The sequence below is a fragment of the Xenopus laevis genome, chromosome 4S, assembly GCF_017654675.1.
Source record: "Xenopus laevis strain J_2021 chromosome 4S, Xenopus_laevis_v10.1, whole genome shotgun sequence".
In the NCBI taxonomy this organism is placed as follows: domain Eukaryota; kingdom Metazoa; phylum Chordata; class Amphibia; order Anura; family Pipidae; genus Xenopus; species Xenopus laevis.
The window spans coordinates 21,904,339-21,923,770 of NC_054378.1; the positions used below are offsets into that span (position 1 = coordinate 21,904,339).

The window sequence follows — 19,432 nt, forward strand, 5'->3', positions numbered from 1 at the left end:
TCTTTATGGAAAATCAATAAGAGTATATAATATCTGGCTTTATTGATGCAAATGCAGCCAAGATTTATGGCACCTGCTGTCACCCATTAGGACAGCAAAGCATTAGACAGGGCACAGTAAAGCCGTGATACTCAAAATATATCACTTGTCTGAGGATATTTGTGTTTCTTGGGGAAAGTTCCCTGGAGGAACTGATGATTCTGCCATTACATTAATGCTCTGAGAGGCTAGAATTACTGAAATGGGGTACTTATCAACAAAGTTGACAGAAGGTCAGTCATCTTGGGAAGATTAAGACTGGATAGGCAACTTGTAAATTATTGTTATATTGTTTTTCTGACTTGTTTCCACAGTACAGTATGGTGTTATAGCTTATTGTGTGCCCAGAACTACTGCTTCCAATGGGGATCAGATAGGATGTGTGCAGCGACTGGGACAGAATGCTCTGTTATACAGATAGCTAGAATCTCAGCTGCCATAAAGCAGGGCAGGACTGCTGCTTCCAATGGGGATCAGATAGGATCTGTGCAGTCACTGAGACAGAATGCTCTGTTATCTCAGAGCGGAAGAGCAGGAGACCAGACACTGGACCATAATTAGAGGAAATTGCACAGGGAATGAGAGTAATGAAAAAGGTCACTTTATTGTGAGAGAGAACAGACCTCTCTAGGACGAGCCATCTCTGTGTGTGAGAGAGGAGACGACATTCATAAAAGACAAAAAAAAAAAAAAAATGTATGTGTATATATATATATATATATATATAGATAGATAGATAGATAGATAGATAGATAGATAGATAGATAGATAGATAGATAGATAGATAGATAGATATATATATATATATATATAGCTTGTAGAGTAATCAGACCACAACGTCAGTAACTGGAGACGCTGGGAGGAACCTGCTTGTTCCAATGCTAGATCTAATAAGCAGACAAAGGGTTAAGCCTAAAACTAAACATTATATACAGGATTTCTTCTGTGAGAGGTTTATCTTATCCCCAAGGCTCAGCGCCATCCCCTGGTGGACAAAAAAAAAGAAGAAAGTGAATATTAATGTTCTCCTTTAAATATTAAGCAGATTAAACAAAGCTAAGTCCTTGTGATCATAGCAACCAGACAGATATTTAACTGACCAATTGCAGATTGAGAATCTAATTATATACATTAAGGTGAAGATCCTATTTAAGGTGGAACTACAGGGCAAAGCCAGGGAGAACTGGTTCAAGGAATAACATCACTGAATGCTGCCCCTTACCTGGCTCTTCGCGCGGATCCTTATGTGCCCAGTTACGGACGCTTCTGGTCCAAGGTGAATGGGCTTCTCGATGCTGACGTTGGCGAGGGCGTCTTCACCAAATATGGAGCGGGCGTAAAGATTGGCAGCCATGAAGCCGCAGTAACCAGACAGTGCCTGTAGGTGGAGCAATCCAAGTATTTCATTCAGTGGGACAGAGGGATAGTGAAGATGTACAGAGCTCGCAATAAATTGCCTCAACTTGCCTAGTTGTTCCTCCTTACTCTAAAGCACCATCTTGTGGTGGATAATATGAACTTTCTTTGCATAGTAAAATTGCCCGTTTTACACTGCCCTGGGCCCCTGCATGCCCAGTAGAGAGGGATATAAGTGTAGCACAACAAGGCACCAGCTCTAACACTTTATACGCAATTTATAGCCACGCAAACCCACAATACAGTCGGCCACTGGCCACCAACATACCTTCTCTGGGGTGAGACATTTCATGTTTGTAGACTTCAGAATGTGCTGGAGATATTCATTCAGATCTGTGATGTTTGTGTTAACTGTCACCTGTAGGGACCAAACGAGGGCAGTCAGGGATAGCACCAGTTATACCATATAATATACCTCCCTTTATATATTGATCGTGAGCCCCTGGGATAAATAATACCTTATTTTCCCACTCAAACTCCGCCCACATCTGTCGGAATTCCGTGTCGGAGCAGGACGCTGCTTGGATGTAGTCCATAATATCGATGTGGATATCACTCAGGACGACACAGTTCCTGTCGCTGGCAGCGCCCGACACATCATACACTGCAAAGAGAGTCATTACAGCAGGGAATGGGTTCATCTCAGCTCCAAACCACATTCCAGGTCAGACCTATGAAGTGGGTGCGATGGAGCTGCCTAGTGATGAAAGTATATACAGCATCTATCCGGGGCTTTATCTTCAATATGGGAAATTAAGGAGGCAGCAAGAACAGCACTCACCAATATTGCCAAAAATAATTCCGTTCTCTGTAGAGGCGACTTTGACGTTAGCCTTAATGTTTGCAAAGTCGTGGGGGGCGAGGGTGAGAGGGGAGGGCTTCTCTACAAGCTTCAGATCACCTACGATAAACAGGAACATTTAAAAAAAAAAAAAAAAAAAGGAACACAGTTAATTTTAAAATAAACTTGCCCTTTAAAAATATACAGCACAGTGCAACACTAGCTCTATGTCTGTCCTATCGGCCGAAGCGAATCCTAATTTGCATATGCAAATTAGGGGCGGGAGGGAAATTGCGTGACTTTTTGTCACAAAACAAAGAAGTAAAAAATGTTTCCCCCTTCCCACCCCTAATTTGCATATGCAAATTAGGGTTTGGGTTCGGTTGAATCCTTCGTGAAGGATTCGGGGGTTCGGCCGAATCCAAAATAGTGGAAACAGTAGAAACCCCATTTTACATCCCCTGATTTTAAGTTTTCCCTTATTTTACATTGTTGTGTTGTGGTGCAACCTATATATTATGCATAATACTTTTCCCTGATTTTACACCATTTTTTTCTGGTCCCCTGAAAAATTTAAAATGGGGGCTCTACTGTAGAACGTTTTGCTTTTTTCACTGAAATCCCAGTGTTGCTGGTCTTTTTGAATGCTACATGTTATTTTACCATTCAACCTGGGTACTAAATAGGTAAGCAGTGTGCCACCCCATGGACTATATTATATATATATATATATATATATATATATATATATATATATATATATATATATATATATATATATATATATATATATATATATATACACACACACACATACATATATATATATATTCTTACCGAGTGTTGCCAGCTCCAGAGTACAGTTTTGCAGCGTGTCCCCGGTCTGATTCACCACCAGCACATCCAAGACAATATCGTACTGATTGACATGCACATAGGCTTCTGCATACACCGGGTCTGAGAATCCCGTCAGCTGTGTGACCTTCCGGGGAGAAGAGCGAAGGGGTGAGAATCGCAAAATTCATGAGCCCTAAAAGGCACTAACTGTCATCTATAGGGGCAAATGCATTCCCAGACTTGCCAGGTTAAGGCACATTAAAGAGTAACATGGTTGGATGGAGTTGCAACTTACTTTATTGAGTTTGGAGGCCAGAGGATCGGCAGCCTCCTTCCTTTGGGTTGTCCCCATGGCAGCCAGAAGGCTGAGCTGAAACTGATCCTCTTTGGAGGCCGTTTCGTTCTTGGCCGTCAGTTGCATGAAGGATATGGGGTCGTCTGCTTGAACAGTCACGTTCCTTTTCTCGGACTCTTTCTGACGAAGGCGAGAAAAGATGAGGAACAATCACAATCCGCACGTCACATTCATTTTGATGCATAAAGGCCACTTTTTTTGTTCTATTAAGCATGTATCTGATACACAATTCTGTGGAGGCTTCTTTCAATAAGCACCGGGCCTCATATAAACCACCAAGGTAATTGCTGAAGTTTGTGTCTTTGGCCAGTAGAGGTGGTCCTGCAACATCAGGCTTCTTTACCCCACTGCTCCAATTTCAACAGCCCATAGAATTTAAGGCTCCTCTCATATTCATCTTCCATCTAAATCCTGAAACACTGTTGCCTAGTTGCTAGGCAATCACTTTAAATCTTGCAGTTCATTCTGATCCATAGGCTACTCCTATCGGATAACAATCTGACATTACCTTTTGGGACAGCTTCTCCTCCTCCAGCTTGGCTGACAACATGTGGGAGAGGGACTGGCGACATTCCTTGTTGAAGATCTCATTCATGAGGGGAGAACATTCTGACAGCACCTTCAGGCAAAGGGAGATACGATCCACATCGTCGTCTGTGATTTGCTTCTTGGGGAGGGAGGACTTACCGAGGTGAAGGATGGTGGCCATGAGCAACATGGCTTCTGCCACAAACGACTAAGAGGAAACATAACACACTGTAAACAGCCTTCTTCAAAGGCAACTGCCCCGGGCACGACATACAGTTGGGCGCCACAAAGGAGCAGTTATAAGATTTCTAAGCATAGTGAATATAATTTATTGGGACAGCAATGTAGGGGTTAGTTACCCTAACATGGAGGAAACGTCAATGGTTAAACACATTAGATTTGATTAAATAGGAACTTACATTTTGTTTTCTCTTCTCCTGGACCAAAGCCACGTATCGCAGGGCAATCTTTGTCAGGGTGGTGGCGAGAGATGCAGCAACATAGAAATCCCCATCCAGCAAGAAGCCTCTAAGTGGGGGTCTGTAAGGAGAAAGCAGTGAAACTATATTAAACAACTTGCAGTTATAAACAGAGGAAAAAGACTGTCCTTGGCTCTTCTTAACCTATGGAATGGCTCTTTGGGACATGGAGGGGAAACACATGGGAAACACATGGGTATGCATTATCCCCCAATAGACATCCTCAAGCAATTTGCACCATGGCATCATAGTTTATTTGGGGAGGGCTGGAGCTTTGCAGCAATGCCATTATCCAAGGATTTCAACATAACTGTGCAGGTAGATTTCACTGCTCCGCCTAGTAGCCAAACTCAGAATCTGTTTATAAGTATTTCCATGATTTGAAGTGGGATAAAAAAAAATAATATTAACAAGTAAATGCCGGTATCACTTTAACTGGACTGGAGTAAAGTATAAAGAGTAAGCTCTGCACCTCTCCTCTTCTTTCTTGGCAGGCCGCGAGCTGCTGAGGGCGCTCTGTGTGGCGTAAGTGCCCATTTCTGTCACCAGCTTCTGTGCTGGCCCCACCGTCACATCGTCCTCTGGTTTTAGTTCTCCCGATTCCTTCTTGAGTTCTGTCTCTACAATAGGCACCTATGGATAAGAGAAACTAAATTATTAAATTGTTGTATTAGATGAGAAGGAGAAGAGCACTCAAAAAGCAGATTAACTGCTGTGTTTTATTGGAGACCAGGGCCTCCATTAGCAATCAAGGGGCCTAGTAGAACAACATTTTCTGGGCCCCTCCCCCCAAGCCCCACCCCAGATCCTGCCCAAACCACAGTAAAAAGGCTACACAGACATCAGCTCTAAAAATAGTAACACCCCCCTCACAAGTTATAAAAAGCCATTGAAAGTTCAAAAACAATTTAAAAAAAAAAAAAACTATTGGTGTTCAGTAGAACTAAATTCATGGCTTTGGATCTTTGACTCCGGCTCATCCTTTCTGGACTCCTCCGGCTCATCCTTTCCGGACTCCTCCGGCTCATCCTTTCCGGACTCCTCCGGCTCATCCTTTCCGGACTCCTCCGGCTCATCCTTTCCGGACTCCTCCGGCTCATCCTTTCCGGACTCCTCCGGCTCATCCTTTCCGGACTCCTCCGGCTCATCCTTTCCGGACTCCTCCGGCTCATCCTTTCCGGACTCCTCCGGCTCATCCTTTCCGGACTCCTCCGGCTCATCCTTTCCGGACTTTGCCACAACTTTGGCACAGTCAACTATTATTGTTACACTTGAAAAAGTGCACCAAGGGGCCCAAAACATGGTGTGTCCCACAGTCTCCAACAGGGCCGCCCTCAGGGGGTACTGTTGCCTAAATGGGGGCCCGGCTGTGCTCAGAAATAACCGGGCCCCCATTCAGGCAACAGTACACCCCTGAGGGCGGCCCTGTTGGAGACTGTGGGACCCAACATGTTTTGGGCCCCTTGGTGCACTTTTTCAAGTGTAACAATAATAATAATCAAGGGTCCAATTAGTCCATGACACAATTGATATGCCAATTGCACCATTGTCCAACAAGTGTCTAAGTGACTTAATTAAGGTTAAGTCCATATGAAATCAATGGGTAGGAATAATTATTCCCGTGGCAGCTCAGAACATGAATTAGAGTAACAATGGCATGAATAGCATTGAGTCTCAATTTCTACTTCTAGAACACACAGAAATATAGACAGACAGACACAGACTGAGGCATAACATACCTCTCCCAGTGACCTGCGCACTTCAGTCATTACACTATTAATATCTTCTTTAGTGCTACAGTATTCACCCATAATCCACAGGGCCCCCCTGTATATCCTGCAGAAAAAAGACAGCGCATAGTGATATATATATATATATATATATATATATATATATATATATATATATATATAGATAGATAGATAGATGGATATTATATAGTATAGCACAGAGGCCCCTATATATCCAACAGTAAGAACAGACATCGCACAGTGATATATATGGTATAGCACAGGGGCCCTGGCCCCCCACTGAGCCTTATAATTGACCCTTTGTAGCTTAGTGATCAGAACAGCCATTGGTTAAGAACATACTTGACTGATTTGATGGCATGGAAAACCTCCAGCATCTTCTCCACTATCAGCGGCCGGAGATGATCAAATCGCTGCACGGCTTCCCGTACGAACTCCAGGACATCAGCCGCTGCAGCCTCGTTGCTGTCGCTGAGGAATTCCATGAGCTAAAAGTGTGGGGGAGGGGGAACGCCATTAACCTTGCAAAAACAAACCTGACTTGCTAGTGAGAAGGGGGTTTAGTCTCTTACCACGGGAATGACGTTGGCGGCCATGTCTGGGAATCGCACACTACACGAGTGGAGAGTCCTCACCAGAAGCTGCCTGTACTTGTCCGTGTCCTCGTGCTCTGTCACATTATTGGTCTTGATGACCTCCTTCTTCAGCACGATGACCAGCTGGGGGAGAAATAATAGCCAATCAAAACTCTGCATGCCGCTCTCAGGAGGTGGATTACGGGTTCAACATGAAAACATTAAATTGCATCACCTCTTCCACGTTTCGCGTTGACACCAATTCAAGTGCCAGCTGGAGGGTTTTCTTACGCACTTCCAGATCAGGGGTGCTCAGCACCCGCAGGATGTCCATGACCAGATCCTACAATAATACATGTGAAGTAATCAATATGGAAAGGGTTAACTGAACAACATCTGGACATTAACCCGGAGTCCAGGAGAAAAGTCAACCTCTTCTTTTTAAAGGAGACATTTTGTGTAAAAAATAAGAACGGACCAGTGGGTTATACTCATTTAGATATACAAGAACTGTAGGGTTTCGAGCCGATTTATTGAAGATTTTTGGAAAAAAATTCCTCCCTTCTCTTCCACTTCCTGAATTCCAGGCTGTGCAGGGGACACTCAGCTCACTGCACTGTAGGACAGGACCAATCAGCAGCTAGTAGGACTTGATAGGAAACTGAAGCCTGTCTTTGCTTGTGTGACTGCAGAGCTGTGATTGGCTGCCCCACTCCTAGTGTGCTTCTGGCAGGGACTGTTAGGACACGCCCAGGGACCGGCGAACATCTATAGGGAGCTCTAATAAAGGGGCTATTTTTAAAGATAATTTTTAGCACCATGTAAAAGCAACACCATATATTACTCAAAATTACTTTAAATTAAAAAAAAAAAAAAAAAAAAAAAAAGAGGCTGAAAGTTCTAAGGGCACTGACTTACATAGACTGGAGATATAAAGAACCAGTAACACCAAATTATTTAAATACCCCCCCCCCCCCTAAAATAGCTATAATGATAGGTACGGCTTACTGCCCCTTGGCTTTTTTTTCGATTTTCAGCTTGAATTTGACATGCAAAGTGCCTAACAAGTAGAAAGGCCTCTGTTCACTGAACTGTAATTCAGCTTTGTACGGATAACCTAAAGCACCTATGCTTTTTTTCAGTGTCTGCATCTTAAAGATATACTGTCATGGAAAAAAAAAACATTTTTCAAAATGAATCAGTTAATAGTGCTGCTCCAGCTGAATACTGCACTGAAATACATTTCTCAAAAGAGCAAACAGATTTTTTTATATTCAATTTTGAAATCTGACATGGGGCTAGACATATTGTCAATTTCCCAGCTGCCCCAAGTCATGTGACTTGTGCTCTGATAAACTACAATCTCTCTTTACTGCTGTACTGCAAGTTGGAGTGATATAACCCCCCTCCCTTGCCCCCCCCAGCAGCCAAACAAAAGAACAATGGGAAGGTAACAAGATAGCAGCTCCCTAACACAAGATAACAGCTGCCTGGTAGATCTAAGAACAACACTCGATAGTAAAAACCCATGTCCCACTGAGACACATTCAGTTACATTGAGAAGGAAAAACAGCAGCCTGCCAGAAAGCATTTCTCTCCTAAAGTGCAGGCACAAGTCACATGACCAGGGGCAGCTGGGAAATGGTTAGCCCCATGTCAGATTTCAAAATTGAATATAAAAAAATCTGTTTGCTCTTTTGAGAAATGGATTTCAGTGCTGAATTCTGCTGGAGTAGCACTATTAACTGATGTGTTTTGAAAAAAACATATTTTCCGATGACAGGATCCCTTTAAATTTATGTTTCTATTGCTTTGGACAGCTTTGGGGGGTAATTATGTGAGCAAATATTTAAACTGCAGACACTAAAAAAACTAGTATTTTAGGTAGCTGACTTCCGGTTCAGGGCACAGAGAAATTCAAGCTGCCATCGCCTTTCACCTATGGGGCACTTTGAACATCAAATTCAAGCTGAAGGTTGGTTTGGTCTGAAAGTTGGTTGGTTTGGTTGTATCCAAACCAGGGATTCAGCAAGCTGCCAATAGGAATGACAAAGAGCAAATCTGCCCACCTGCAGCACACGCTCATGGGAAGGATGGTCCTTTAGCTCCACCAGCCGGTCCAACACAATGAGCTTCACGTTGTTGTCACTCTCCTTGATGATCAGGTCAATGTAGCACTGAGCCGCTGCCTAAGGAAACAAGGGGCACAATATTCATATTGACTTTACCCTTGAAAGAAAATAGCCCTATGCCCCAAAGGGAAAGAAGCATTAGTTTGTATCAGCCAGGGCTTATTTACAGCACCGGATCACCTTGCACTGACCCTATAGTCCCGCTATTTACCTTGATGGCGGTTGGAGCGCTGGAGAGGGTGACCAGTGTTCCGGCAGCTTCATACCTGACAGCAGGGCTGGAGGACTGGAGAAGGTTGTAGATGCAGCGGATGAAGCGAGCTCTCTCGGAAGGGTTAGCATGGCACACCTGCAGGGGAACCACAACACGTGAAGAGTCAATGGATTGTGTTGTGCGGAAGCACAGTGTGTGTGGCACTCTTGTTACTAACACAAACCTTGTAGATCAACTCAACGATTACCAGCTGCAAAATGTCTCCAAATGTCTGCACTTGGTCAATACAGGTGCTTAGGTAATCCAGGGCCCGGTCCTAAGGGACACAACAGAGTAACAAATCAAATCCCTGCTTGGGAGAGTTGGTACATCCCATGACATTCAGCATCTGTATAAGAACTGGGTTGGTTTACTACCTAGAACAATTGGTCAGCACTCACCCAAACGTATTTAGATAAAGAGGTGCACGTGCAGAGCTGCCCACTCCAACTGGCTGAATATATCGATAGCAAAATCACAGCACCATAATCTTGTTGAATAATAAAAGCCTTTATTGGATTCCTGGCTCAATCTAGAACAAACATGACGTTTCAGGCCTGTATGGCCTTTTTCAAGTTGAAAAAAATAGATTTTTGTACTTACCGTTAAATCCTTTTCTCTTGTCCTACATTGGGGGACACAGGCACCATGGGGATGAAGATCCTGTCTTTCTCCAAGCAACAGGATCTTCATCCCCATGGTGCCTGTGTCCCCCAATCTAGGCAAGAGAAAAAGGCCATGCAGGGCTGAAATGTCGTGTTTGTTAAAGATTGAGCCAGGAATCCAATAAAGGCTTTTATTATTCAACAAGATTATGGTGCTGTGATTTTGCTATTGGTTTACTACCTATTCTTCAGGTATACCTCATGCAATGCAATAAACCCCCCCAACAGCCAATAATGTTTCAGAACAGGGAACACGCACCCCTGCTTTGCTTTCTCCTTACCTGGTCAGCATGGATGAGCATCATGAAGGCATTCCTCTTGCAGCTGGCATCTTTCTCATTCACCAGGAAATCATGAATCAGTTCTGGAGCATCTGGGATCAGGTGCTCAAAGTTCCTACAAGAAGAGCACAGCAGGACTGAGCAGAACTTGGTCCCTCTGAGTTTAGGGGGAACCAGGGATAGCTACTAAATAAAGCCCCAAAAGCCTAAGTCTGCTAAATGCCAAAGGGGAGGTTATAATCATCACCACTGGGGCAAAGTTAACCAATATATATATATATATGCCTTACCCTTTAAACAAAACAGGGATTGTTTGTCCATATATTGCAATATATTTAAGCTGGCCAACTACGTCAAAGTCATCCCATATCTGGCCAGTCCTATGCTCAATTTTCATCTGATTCATTAAGAATTCTATGGTTTCATTATACATTTTATAAAAGGGACAAATACGTTTTACCTGCAACTTACTAGCTGCTTTCGAAAGTAAAACTCCCAAACTTGGCTGCCCTTTTATTAGACACCAGTGGGATCACCTGACTATAGTTGGAGAGGGTGGGAGCTACAACATGGAGCTGGTCACTGCTCTTGTAGAACTATAACAAACAAGGGAAAGTTGTGCTCACCACTAGTTTTTAAAATCATTAGGCGGGGGTGCAATGAGGCTGTGACCACAAAATACATATAGACAAATACAAGATTCCTCTGCACTCAACCCATTATCAATATATTTAAGACAGAGACATTTTGTGCATACTGCTACTGAAAAATGCCTTACCCTTTAAACAAAACAGGGATTGTTTGTCCATATATTGCAATATATTTAAGCTGGCCAACTACGTCAAAGTCATCCCATATCTGGCCAGTCCTATGCTCAATTTTCATCTGATTCATTAAGAATTCTATGGTTTCATTATACATTTTATAAAAGGGACAAATACGTCCCAAATGGTGTCTAATAAAAGGGCAGCCAAGTTTGGGAGTTTTACTTTCGAAAGCAGCTAGTAAGTTGCTGGTAAAACGTATTTGTCCCTTTTATAAAATGTATAATGAAACCATAGAATTCTTAATGAATCAGATGAAAATTGAGCATAGGACTGGCCAGATATGGGATGACTTTGACGTAGTTGGCCAGCTTAAATATATTGCAATATATGGACAAACAATCCCTGTTTTGTTTAAAGGGTAAGGCATTTTTCAGTAGCAGTATGCACAAAATGTCTCTGTCTTAAATATATTGATAATGGGTTGAGTGCAGAGGAATCTTGTATTTGTCTATATGTATTTTGTGGTCACAGCCTCATTGCACCCCCGCCTAATGATTTTAAAAACTAGTGGTGAGCACAACTTTCCCTTGTTTGTTATAGTTCTACAAGAGCAGTGACCAGCTCCATGTTGTAGCTCCCACCCTCTCCAACTATAGTCAGGTGATCCCACTGGTGTCTAATAAAAGGGCAGCCAAGTTTGGGAGTTTTACTTTCGAAAGCAGCTAGTAAGTTGCAGGTAAAACGTATTTGTCCCTTTTATAAAATGTATAATGAAACCATAGAATTCTTAATGAATCAGATGAAAATTGAGCATAGGACTGGCCAGATATGGGATGACTTTGACGTAGTTGGCCAGCTTAAATATATTGCAATATATGGACAAACAATCCCTGTTTTGTTTAAAGGGTAAGGCATTTTTCAGTAGCAGTATGCACAAAATGTCTCTGTCTTAAATATATTGATAATGGGTTGAGTGCAGAGGAATCTTGTATTTGTCTATATAGTGCATACGGAACACACATCCATAAGCAAAACGCTGAACCTGAGTTCTAATGCAACGTAAAATAGAATATCAATGCAAAACTACAATACTTTGTTCAAAATTCCTTGGTGTACTGCCATTTTGCATTCCATTGGGCTCACCGGTAGATGGTGTAGATGGCGAGCACAGCGTTCCTACGCACATAGCTGTGCCGGTGCTCCAGGCAGGCCCGAATTGCGGGCATCAGGGGCTCCAGAAGTTCAGCCTCCTTCAGTTTGCACAGGAATCGTAGTGTAGATCCCCTGATGAACTCATTGGGGTGCTGGAGATCCTGGAAGTACACAACCAAATTACAGCCCCAAGTTTGAGCCACCCTTTGTGCCTACTGGAAAGTCACCCAAGTAGCTGTTAACTGAGCACCCTAGACAGACCCACTCCCCTCTAACCTTTCTGTAGGCGTCACACACGAGGATCATCTCCTGCAACAGTTTCCCATCGGGTGTTGTCTTGGGCACAATCTCCCAGAAGACCAAGAGAAGCTTCTTGATGGTGTGATCCTGCAGTGGCAGCACAAACCGGATGATGGTCATCAGAAGGCCCGGAAGCTTCTCTCCATTCAGGATCATGATGATCACTTTCTTCAAAGCCTCAGTCTTGGACTTCACATCTCCTTTCTCTGTGGGTGGGGGGAAGAATAGATTGTTACTTACATGTAACCCCCTGTCCATGAAGCATATTTCTAGCTGGGGCTGGAGGTGCCTTACCCAGATCGGCCTTCAGAGTGATTTCAGATGGAGGTTCCGAGTCCATTGGAACATTAATGAGAGTGTAACACACATTTTCGGCGGCAGTCATGTTGCCGGGGTGGTTCGTCCTTAAGATTCACTGCTGTATAATATGAGGAGGTGCCCTGGATGGGAAGTTAGAATAACATTACAATTCAATAGTATAATGGGGTATTATACATGGAATTGGCTCTGTATTTATCCTGTTGTGTGTTCTGGGGTATTATACATAGAATTGGCACTGTATTTATCCTGTTGTGTGTTCTGGGGTATTATACATGGATTTGGCACTGTATTTATCCTGTTGTGTGTTCCGGGGTATTATACATGGATTTGGAACTGTATTTATCCTGCTGTGGGTTCTGGGGTATTATACATGGAATTGTCCCTGTATTTATCCTGCTGTGGGTTCTGGGGTATTATATATGGAATTGGCACTGTATTTATCCTGATGTGTGTTCTGGGGTATTATACATGGAATTGGCCCTGTATTTATCCTGTTGTGTGTACTGGGGTATTATACATGGAATTGGCTCTGTATTTATCCTGTTGTGTGTACTGGGGTATTATACATGGAATTGGCTCTGTATTTATCCTGTTGTGTGTACTGGGGTATTATACATGGAATTGGCTCTGTATTTATTCTGCTGTGTGTTCTGGGGTATTATATATGGAATTGGCACTGTATTTATTCTGCTGTGTGTTCTGGGGTATTATACATGGAATTGTCACTGGGACAGTATGAATCAGAGCAGAATATACCTTTAATTGACCTGCCTAAATACAATAATCACAGTTCACTTTGGGAAACACTAAATACCCCAGTATGTATTTAGACTTTGATGTCCCAGTCATGGGTGTCCGCAGAAAATTTTCCAGGGTGGGGCAAGGAGGCATCTGTGGGTGGGCCTGTGAGATGGGTGGGTGTGTCACTGCCATCAGGGGGTGGAGCTATGCCACGGCGATCAGCCGATCGCCGGGTCAATCAAGGGAATCCTGCACAGTTTCCCTAATTTGAAAAACCATCCAGGAAGTTTTGACCCGGGCAACCCTTCAAAATACCGGTTGCCTGACAAGTGGCAACCCTAGTTCACACAAAGATGGCAAAGTGGCAAGTACATGTAAAAATACCCCCAGAACTCACAAACAGATGGCACAGGGGCAAGTACATGTATAAATACCCCCAGAACTCACAAACAGATGGCACAGGGGCAAGTACATGTATAAATACCTCCAGAACTCACAAACAGATGGCACAGGGGCAAGTACATGTATAAATACCCCCAGAACTCACAAACAGATGGTACAGGGGCAAGAACATACATAAATACCAGCAGAACACACAAACAGATGGCACAGGGGCAAGTAATTGTATAAATACCCCCAGAACTCACAAGTACAAGGCTGCAGACTGCAATAGATAGGGTTTTCCTTCCTTCGTTTTCTCCCGCGCTGCAATCTGTGCTACTGGCCAATCAGATAGTGAATAAAGCAGCAGCACTCCGGTATTTTTGAAAATTTGCAAACCTTTACTTAAATGCAATAGGCAACGTTTCGGGCTACGCAGGCCCTTTGTCAAGTCATGGCTTGACAAAGGGCCTGCGTAGCCCAAAACGTTGCCTATTGCATTTAAGTAAAGGTTTGCAAATTTTCAAAAATACCGGAGTGCTGCTGCTTTATTCACTACATGTATGCGTTACCCTGGCAGGGGGTACGGCGTGCACCCGGGGCTGCAAAGAGCTTAATCCGCTTTTGAAGCACACCTTATCTACATTTACTGGCCAATCAGATGCTCCCTGGCTGCTCTCTCTCTCTCTCTCTCTCTGTCACAGCTGAAGTAATACGATCCGGCAGCACCGTGACAAGGGAGGGGGAGCGAGCACCTAGGGAAGGAGCTAAAAGAAAACTCTGCTGCACAGAAGAAAAGTCTTCGAGGGATCGCGACAGAAACCATAGTAAGCTGGGGCCAATGCACGAACAGGTGGAAACTTATGTGCACAGTCCCAGGGGGGGGCACTGCCCCCTCTTGCCCCCCTCTGTGGACGCCCATGGTCCCAGTGAAGGGCTAATGTCCTTCATTACATAGAAGTGAAAGAGACCGGCATGAACTCCAGGCCAGTGGTGACACGGGGGCGTCCTATTAACATAAAGGGATCCTATTAACATAAAGGGATCCCACCCGCCCGCTCAAAGGCAATTTGCTGCACTGTCGCAATAATAGACAGTAGCCGGTCTTCCCCAAAGGTTGGAGGTGCAGGGCACAGGCACATTTACCTCAGGGAAGGCAGCGGCAGGGCCAAGAGCCAGACAGTGTCTGGGGCCGATTCTATGGAGGAGGAGGTGAGTCAGGGCTGAGTATCTGCCCCAGGCAGGGGAACCTCCGGCTGCTCCAGGTGCGGACTCTTACCTGCGGCTCCGGGCTCTCTCCGTACCAGTGAGACACTGAACGCTCTCTTGGTGACGTGGAAACGCTGGTGGAGCGCAGGCCAACTCAGTACTACGGAAGCCGGGGAGGGCCGGAAAACTCGCCAAAACCCGGAAAGCTTACGTCACTGACAGCTCAATGAAGAACTGCGACAGGGGGTCGACTCAGTAAACCGGAAATCATCGTACAGCCTGCAGCTGGAACGCATAATCCAGGAAATAGTTCCTTCTAGTGGAACGCAAATACACAGGGCGAAGTAAAAGACAAAAGCAACAGGGCAACTCGGAGGAACTGGCAGTGAATCTGTTAAAGGGTGGTTTACCTTTAAGTAAACGTTTAGCCTGTTTTAGAATAGCTAATTCTAAGCAACCTTTCATTTTTTTTCTTCTATATAGTTTTTAATTTATTTGTCTTCTTCTGACTCCTTTCCAGCTTTGAAATAGGGTCACTGAACCCATCTAAAAAAACAAATGCTCTGTAAGGCTACAAATGTATTGTTACTTTTTATTACTCATCTTTCTATTTATATCCTCTTCTATTCACATTCCAGTCTCCTATGTATATCAATGCATGGTTGCTAGGGTAATTCGGCCTCTAGCAACCAGACAGCAGAAATTGCAAACTGGAGAGCTGCTGAATAAAAAGCTAAATAACTCGAAAAATACAAATAATAACAAAATGAAGACCAATTGCAAATTGACTCAGAATATCCCTCTCTACATCATAGTACCCCATGTTAGGTTGCCACCTGTCTAGTTTTGACCCAGGTAGCTGATTTTTTGAAGGGCTGACCAGGTCAAAACTTCCTGCATGGTTTTCCAACATAGGAAAACTGGGCAGGATTCCCTTAGATTGACGTAGGTGATTGGCCAATGGCCAATCTCTGTGTCATAGCCCCACCCCTCTACATCATGTCACACCCCTGCTACATCACAGCCTCGTCTCCCTGCCCAGTAGTGATGTGCGGGTCAGGGTTTTCCTGACCCACCCCTAATACGCGCTTCCGGGGTCCTTTTATAGACCGGCGCCAACCTGCCCAGCCGATGATGTCACACCGGAACCATTTGAAGGTGACCCGCAAGGAGCAGTGCGAGGTCGACCCGACCCGCGGGTATCGGTTCAGCCCGCACATCACTACTGCCCAGAGTCACTAGGAATGGTGGCAACCCCCTAGCATCATGCACCATGCAGGGAGTTGTAGTGCTGCATCAAGGGGCCTCGTACAACAAAATTTTCGGGGCCGCCCCACCCCAGTTCCTACCCACTACACACAACAGTTAAAAGACCACACAGACATCAGCGTTAAAAAAGGTAACCCCCCCCCCACACAAGTTATAAAAAGCTATTGATGGTCAGGGCCCCCTTATAAGTTAAAAAAAACCATTGGTGCCAGGGCCCCCCTTACAAGTTAAAAAAAGTTGGGGCCCCAAAGAATATTTTTTAAAAAAACATTGGCGCCAGGGCCCCCCTTACAAGTTAAAAAAAGTTGGGGCCCCAAAGAATATTTTTTAAAAAAACATTGGCGCCAGGGCCCCCCTTACAAGTTAAAAAAAATTGGGGCCCCAAAGAATATTTTTTTAAAAAACATTGGTGGAGGGGGCCTACAGAATATTAAAACAATACATTGGTGGCCAGGGGATTAAAAAAAATAAAAAAACATAAATTGGTGTTCAGTAGAACACATGGCTTCAGGACTTAAACTTCGCCTCCTTTTGTGACTTTGGGTCTTTTCGCTGCTTCAGGACTTTAATTTCGGCTGTTGTCGTGACTTCAGGTCTTTTTCGCTGATTCGGGACTTCAATTTCGGCTGTTTTTGTGACTTCGGGTCTTTTAGTTGATTCAGGACTTAATTTTTGGCTGTTTTCGTGGCTACGGGTCTTTTCGCCGCTTCGGGAGTTCGGCTTTTTGGCACTTCCGCATTTCGGCTGTTTGGGACTTCGGAAATGGTGGCGCGGCTTCGGCACTGTCAAGGGGGGCCCAGCTCTTCCGAAAATGCAGCACTGCCGGCCCCCCCTTCAGGCCCGGGACACTTGTACCCCCTGTCCCCACCGATGGCGGCCCTGCATTCAAGTTAGGGAGCATCAGGGATAAAGCCTTATAAGGAAATCCAGGGTATGATGTAGGTTCAGTCAGTGTCGGACTGGGGTACTTGGGATCCACCAGGAAACTTCATCTCAAGGGCCCTCACCCCAGTACAAAATAGCCACTACAAATATTTTTTATATTTAATTTTTAAATCTGGCATGGGGCTAGATATATTGTCAGTTTCCCAGGTGCCCCCAGTCATGTGACTTGTGCTCTGATAATCCTCAGTCACTCTTTACTGCTGCACTGCAAGTTGGAATGATGTCACCCCCAGCAGCCCATCAGCAGAACAATGGGAAGGTAACCAGATAACCTCCCTGTTAGATATAAAAACAGCACTTAATAGTAGAAATCCAAGTCCCACTGCGACACCTTCAGTTACATTGAGTAGGAAAAACAACAGCCTGTCAGAAAGCAGTTCCATAGTGTAGCACTGACACTTTCTAAAAGCACATGACCAGGCAAAATGACCTGAGATGCACCTACACACCAATATTACAACTAAATACACTAGTTGGGTTAGGAACTAAATTTTATATGGTCGAGTGAATTATTTGCAGTGTACAGTGTCATTTAGAAATAAAAACTACACCATAAAAATCAAGACAGAATCCCTTTAAAATGAACTTTTAGTATGACCTAGAGAGTGATATTCGAAGACAATTCGTAATTGGTCTTCATTTGTTTTATTATTGGTGTTTTTTTAATTACTTTGCATTTTATTTAACTCTCCAGTTTGGAATTTTAGTACTGATCTGGTTGGAGTCTAAATTACCCTAGCAACCAGGCATTGGTTTGAGTCAGAAGAAGAAGGCAAATAATTAGGCATAAAAATAAATATAAAAAAAGTACAAAATAAATAATAAAATAAGGTGAATAAAAATAAATAAGGAAGACCAATTGAAAAGTTGCTGTAGAGTTGTCCATTCTAAAACATAATAAAAGTTAACTCAAAGGTATACTCCCCCTAAGAGGTTAAAAAACTTGCAACTTTGTCTGCTCATCCCCACCCTAGTAACAGTGACACAAAGAACATTTATACAAGTTTTTTATTGTTTTTTCTTAAAATTTTTTGTTTAGTTAGACCAAAGTCAGTACCTGTGCCACCTTCTATTATGATGCTGCAGCAGGGGGTTCATCGTGGAGGCTTCCAAGCAGCTAGTAAAGTTATCAAGTTAGGTGAGATGTACCACCTGGGAGACCTTAGAGGGAGTTGTGCCACTGCCAAGCTCTGCTGCTGAAATGTTCTGATGTTTTGATGAGCTTCTGAACTGTGAAGATCGCACGGCCACAGACAGTGTTGGACTGGGACACTAGGGGCCCACCCAAAAACCATAGACCAGGGGCCCACTATTATTCTTCTTCTACTCTCACAACCTCTATTCTCCTAGTCTCTATTCTTTACATACTATAATCTATTATTCCATCTATTTAGCCTTCCAAAGAAATAGGGATTGGCCATGAAATAGGCCAAATGTTTAGCAGCACAAGGGCCCACAAACACCTGGGCCCACTGGAAGTTTTCCTGTCTGACACTGGCCACAGCCAGTACCTCAACATGCCTGAATGCAGCTGAGAGCCGCACCGAATAGAATGCACAGAACTGGGCGGGTTACGTTGGCTGCCTCCCACCTCGCTGCCTGAAGCGTAGAATTTACGTGCAGGCACAGTGCAGCCAATCTCTAGCAGCATAGCAGGGATGGGTCCATCAATCGTATAACAGGGTCCTCGGCAGTTTCGGCTCCAACCAGAGGACAGTACTGGCAGGCAAGCAGCTATGGGCGGAAGCAGAGTGACAGATGTGGCCAATGGGTGGCTGTGTACCCCCTGCTACCAATCACTTCATGGTGCGATTGAAATTTTAGAGGGGCCCACCAGATGCATTTGCGTCGCGGTACACAGACCACACGGTACAAAATTATTTTATTTTGCGAATGCAAATTAACTAAAGCAAGGGCCTAGGGGCCCACCAAGGCTGGAGCCCGCCGGGTTTTTTTCCCTGGGTTCAGTGCCATTTATATGGGATACTACTCTGTCACTTTCCCAATGACTGTAAATTTATGTCCCACTAAACATGGTTTAGCTGGTAGAATCTCCAGGGTCAATAACAGGGAAGTGAGGGTTACACCCAACCCATATTTTCTACTATTTATCACGCCGCAAATTTCAAGTTACATTGCAGCATTTATATACGTCATTCCAAAAGGACATTGAAATCCATATTCACTGCAGGTTTATTAGGTACCCCCCTAGTGAGTTTAACTTCTTCTTCCCAGGCATCCAGATCACTATCTAA

The 19,432-nt window shown here is 44.0% G+C and overlaps 1 protein-coding gene across 1 annotated transcript; it reads right to left on the reverse strand.

Moving 5' to 3' along the window:
* Window positions 1-618: 618 nt before the first annotated feature.
* On the reverse strand, window positions 619-15,154 carry copb1.S (COPI coat complex subunit beta 1 S homeolog). The gene is given in 22 exon segments (NM_001096614.1): window positions 619-1,024; window positions 1,262-1,417; window positions 1,724-1,813; window positions 1,914-2,059; window positions 2,237-2,356; window positions 3,074-3,218; window positions 3,369-3,548; window positions 3,937-4,164; window positions 4,376-4,496; window positions 4,908-5,068; window positions 6,175-6,271; window positions 6,529-6,674; window positions 6,759-6,905; window positions 6,997-7,104; window positions 8,831-8,950; window positions 9,105-9,242; window positions 9,331-9,423; window positions 10,093-10,207; window positions 12,003-12,172; window positions 12,288-12,517; window positions 12,606-12,751; window positions 15,034-15,154. Coding segments are annotated over 21 exon segments (2,862 nt in total). The 5' UTR covers window positions 12,697-12,751; window positions 15,034-15,154; the 3' UTR covers window positions 619-964.
* Window positions 15,155-19,432: the final 4,278 nt, after the last annotated feature.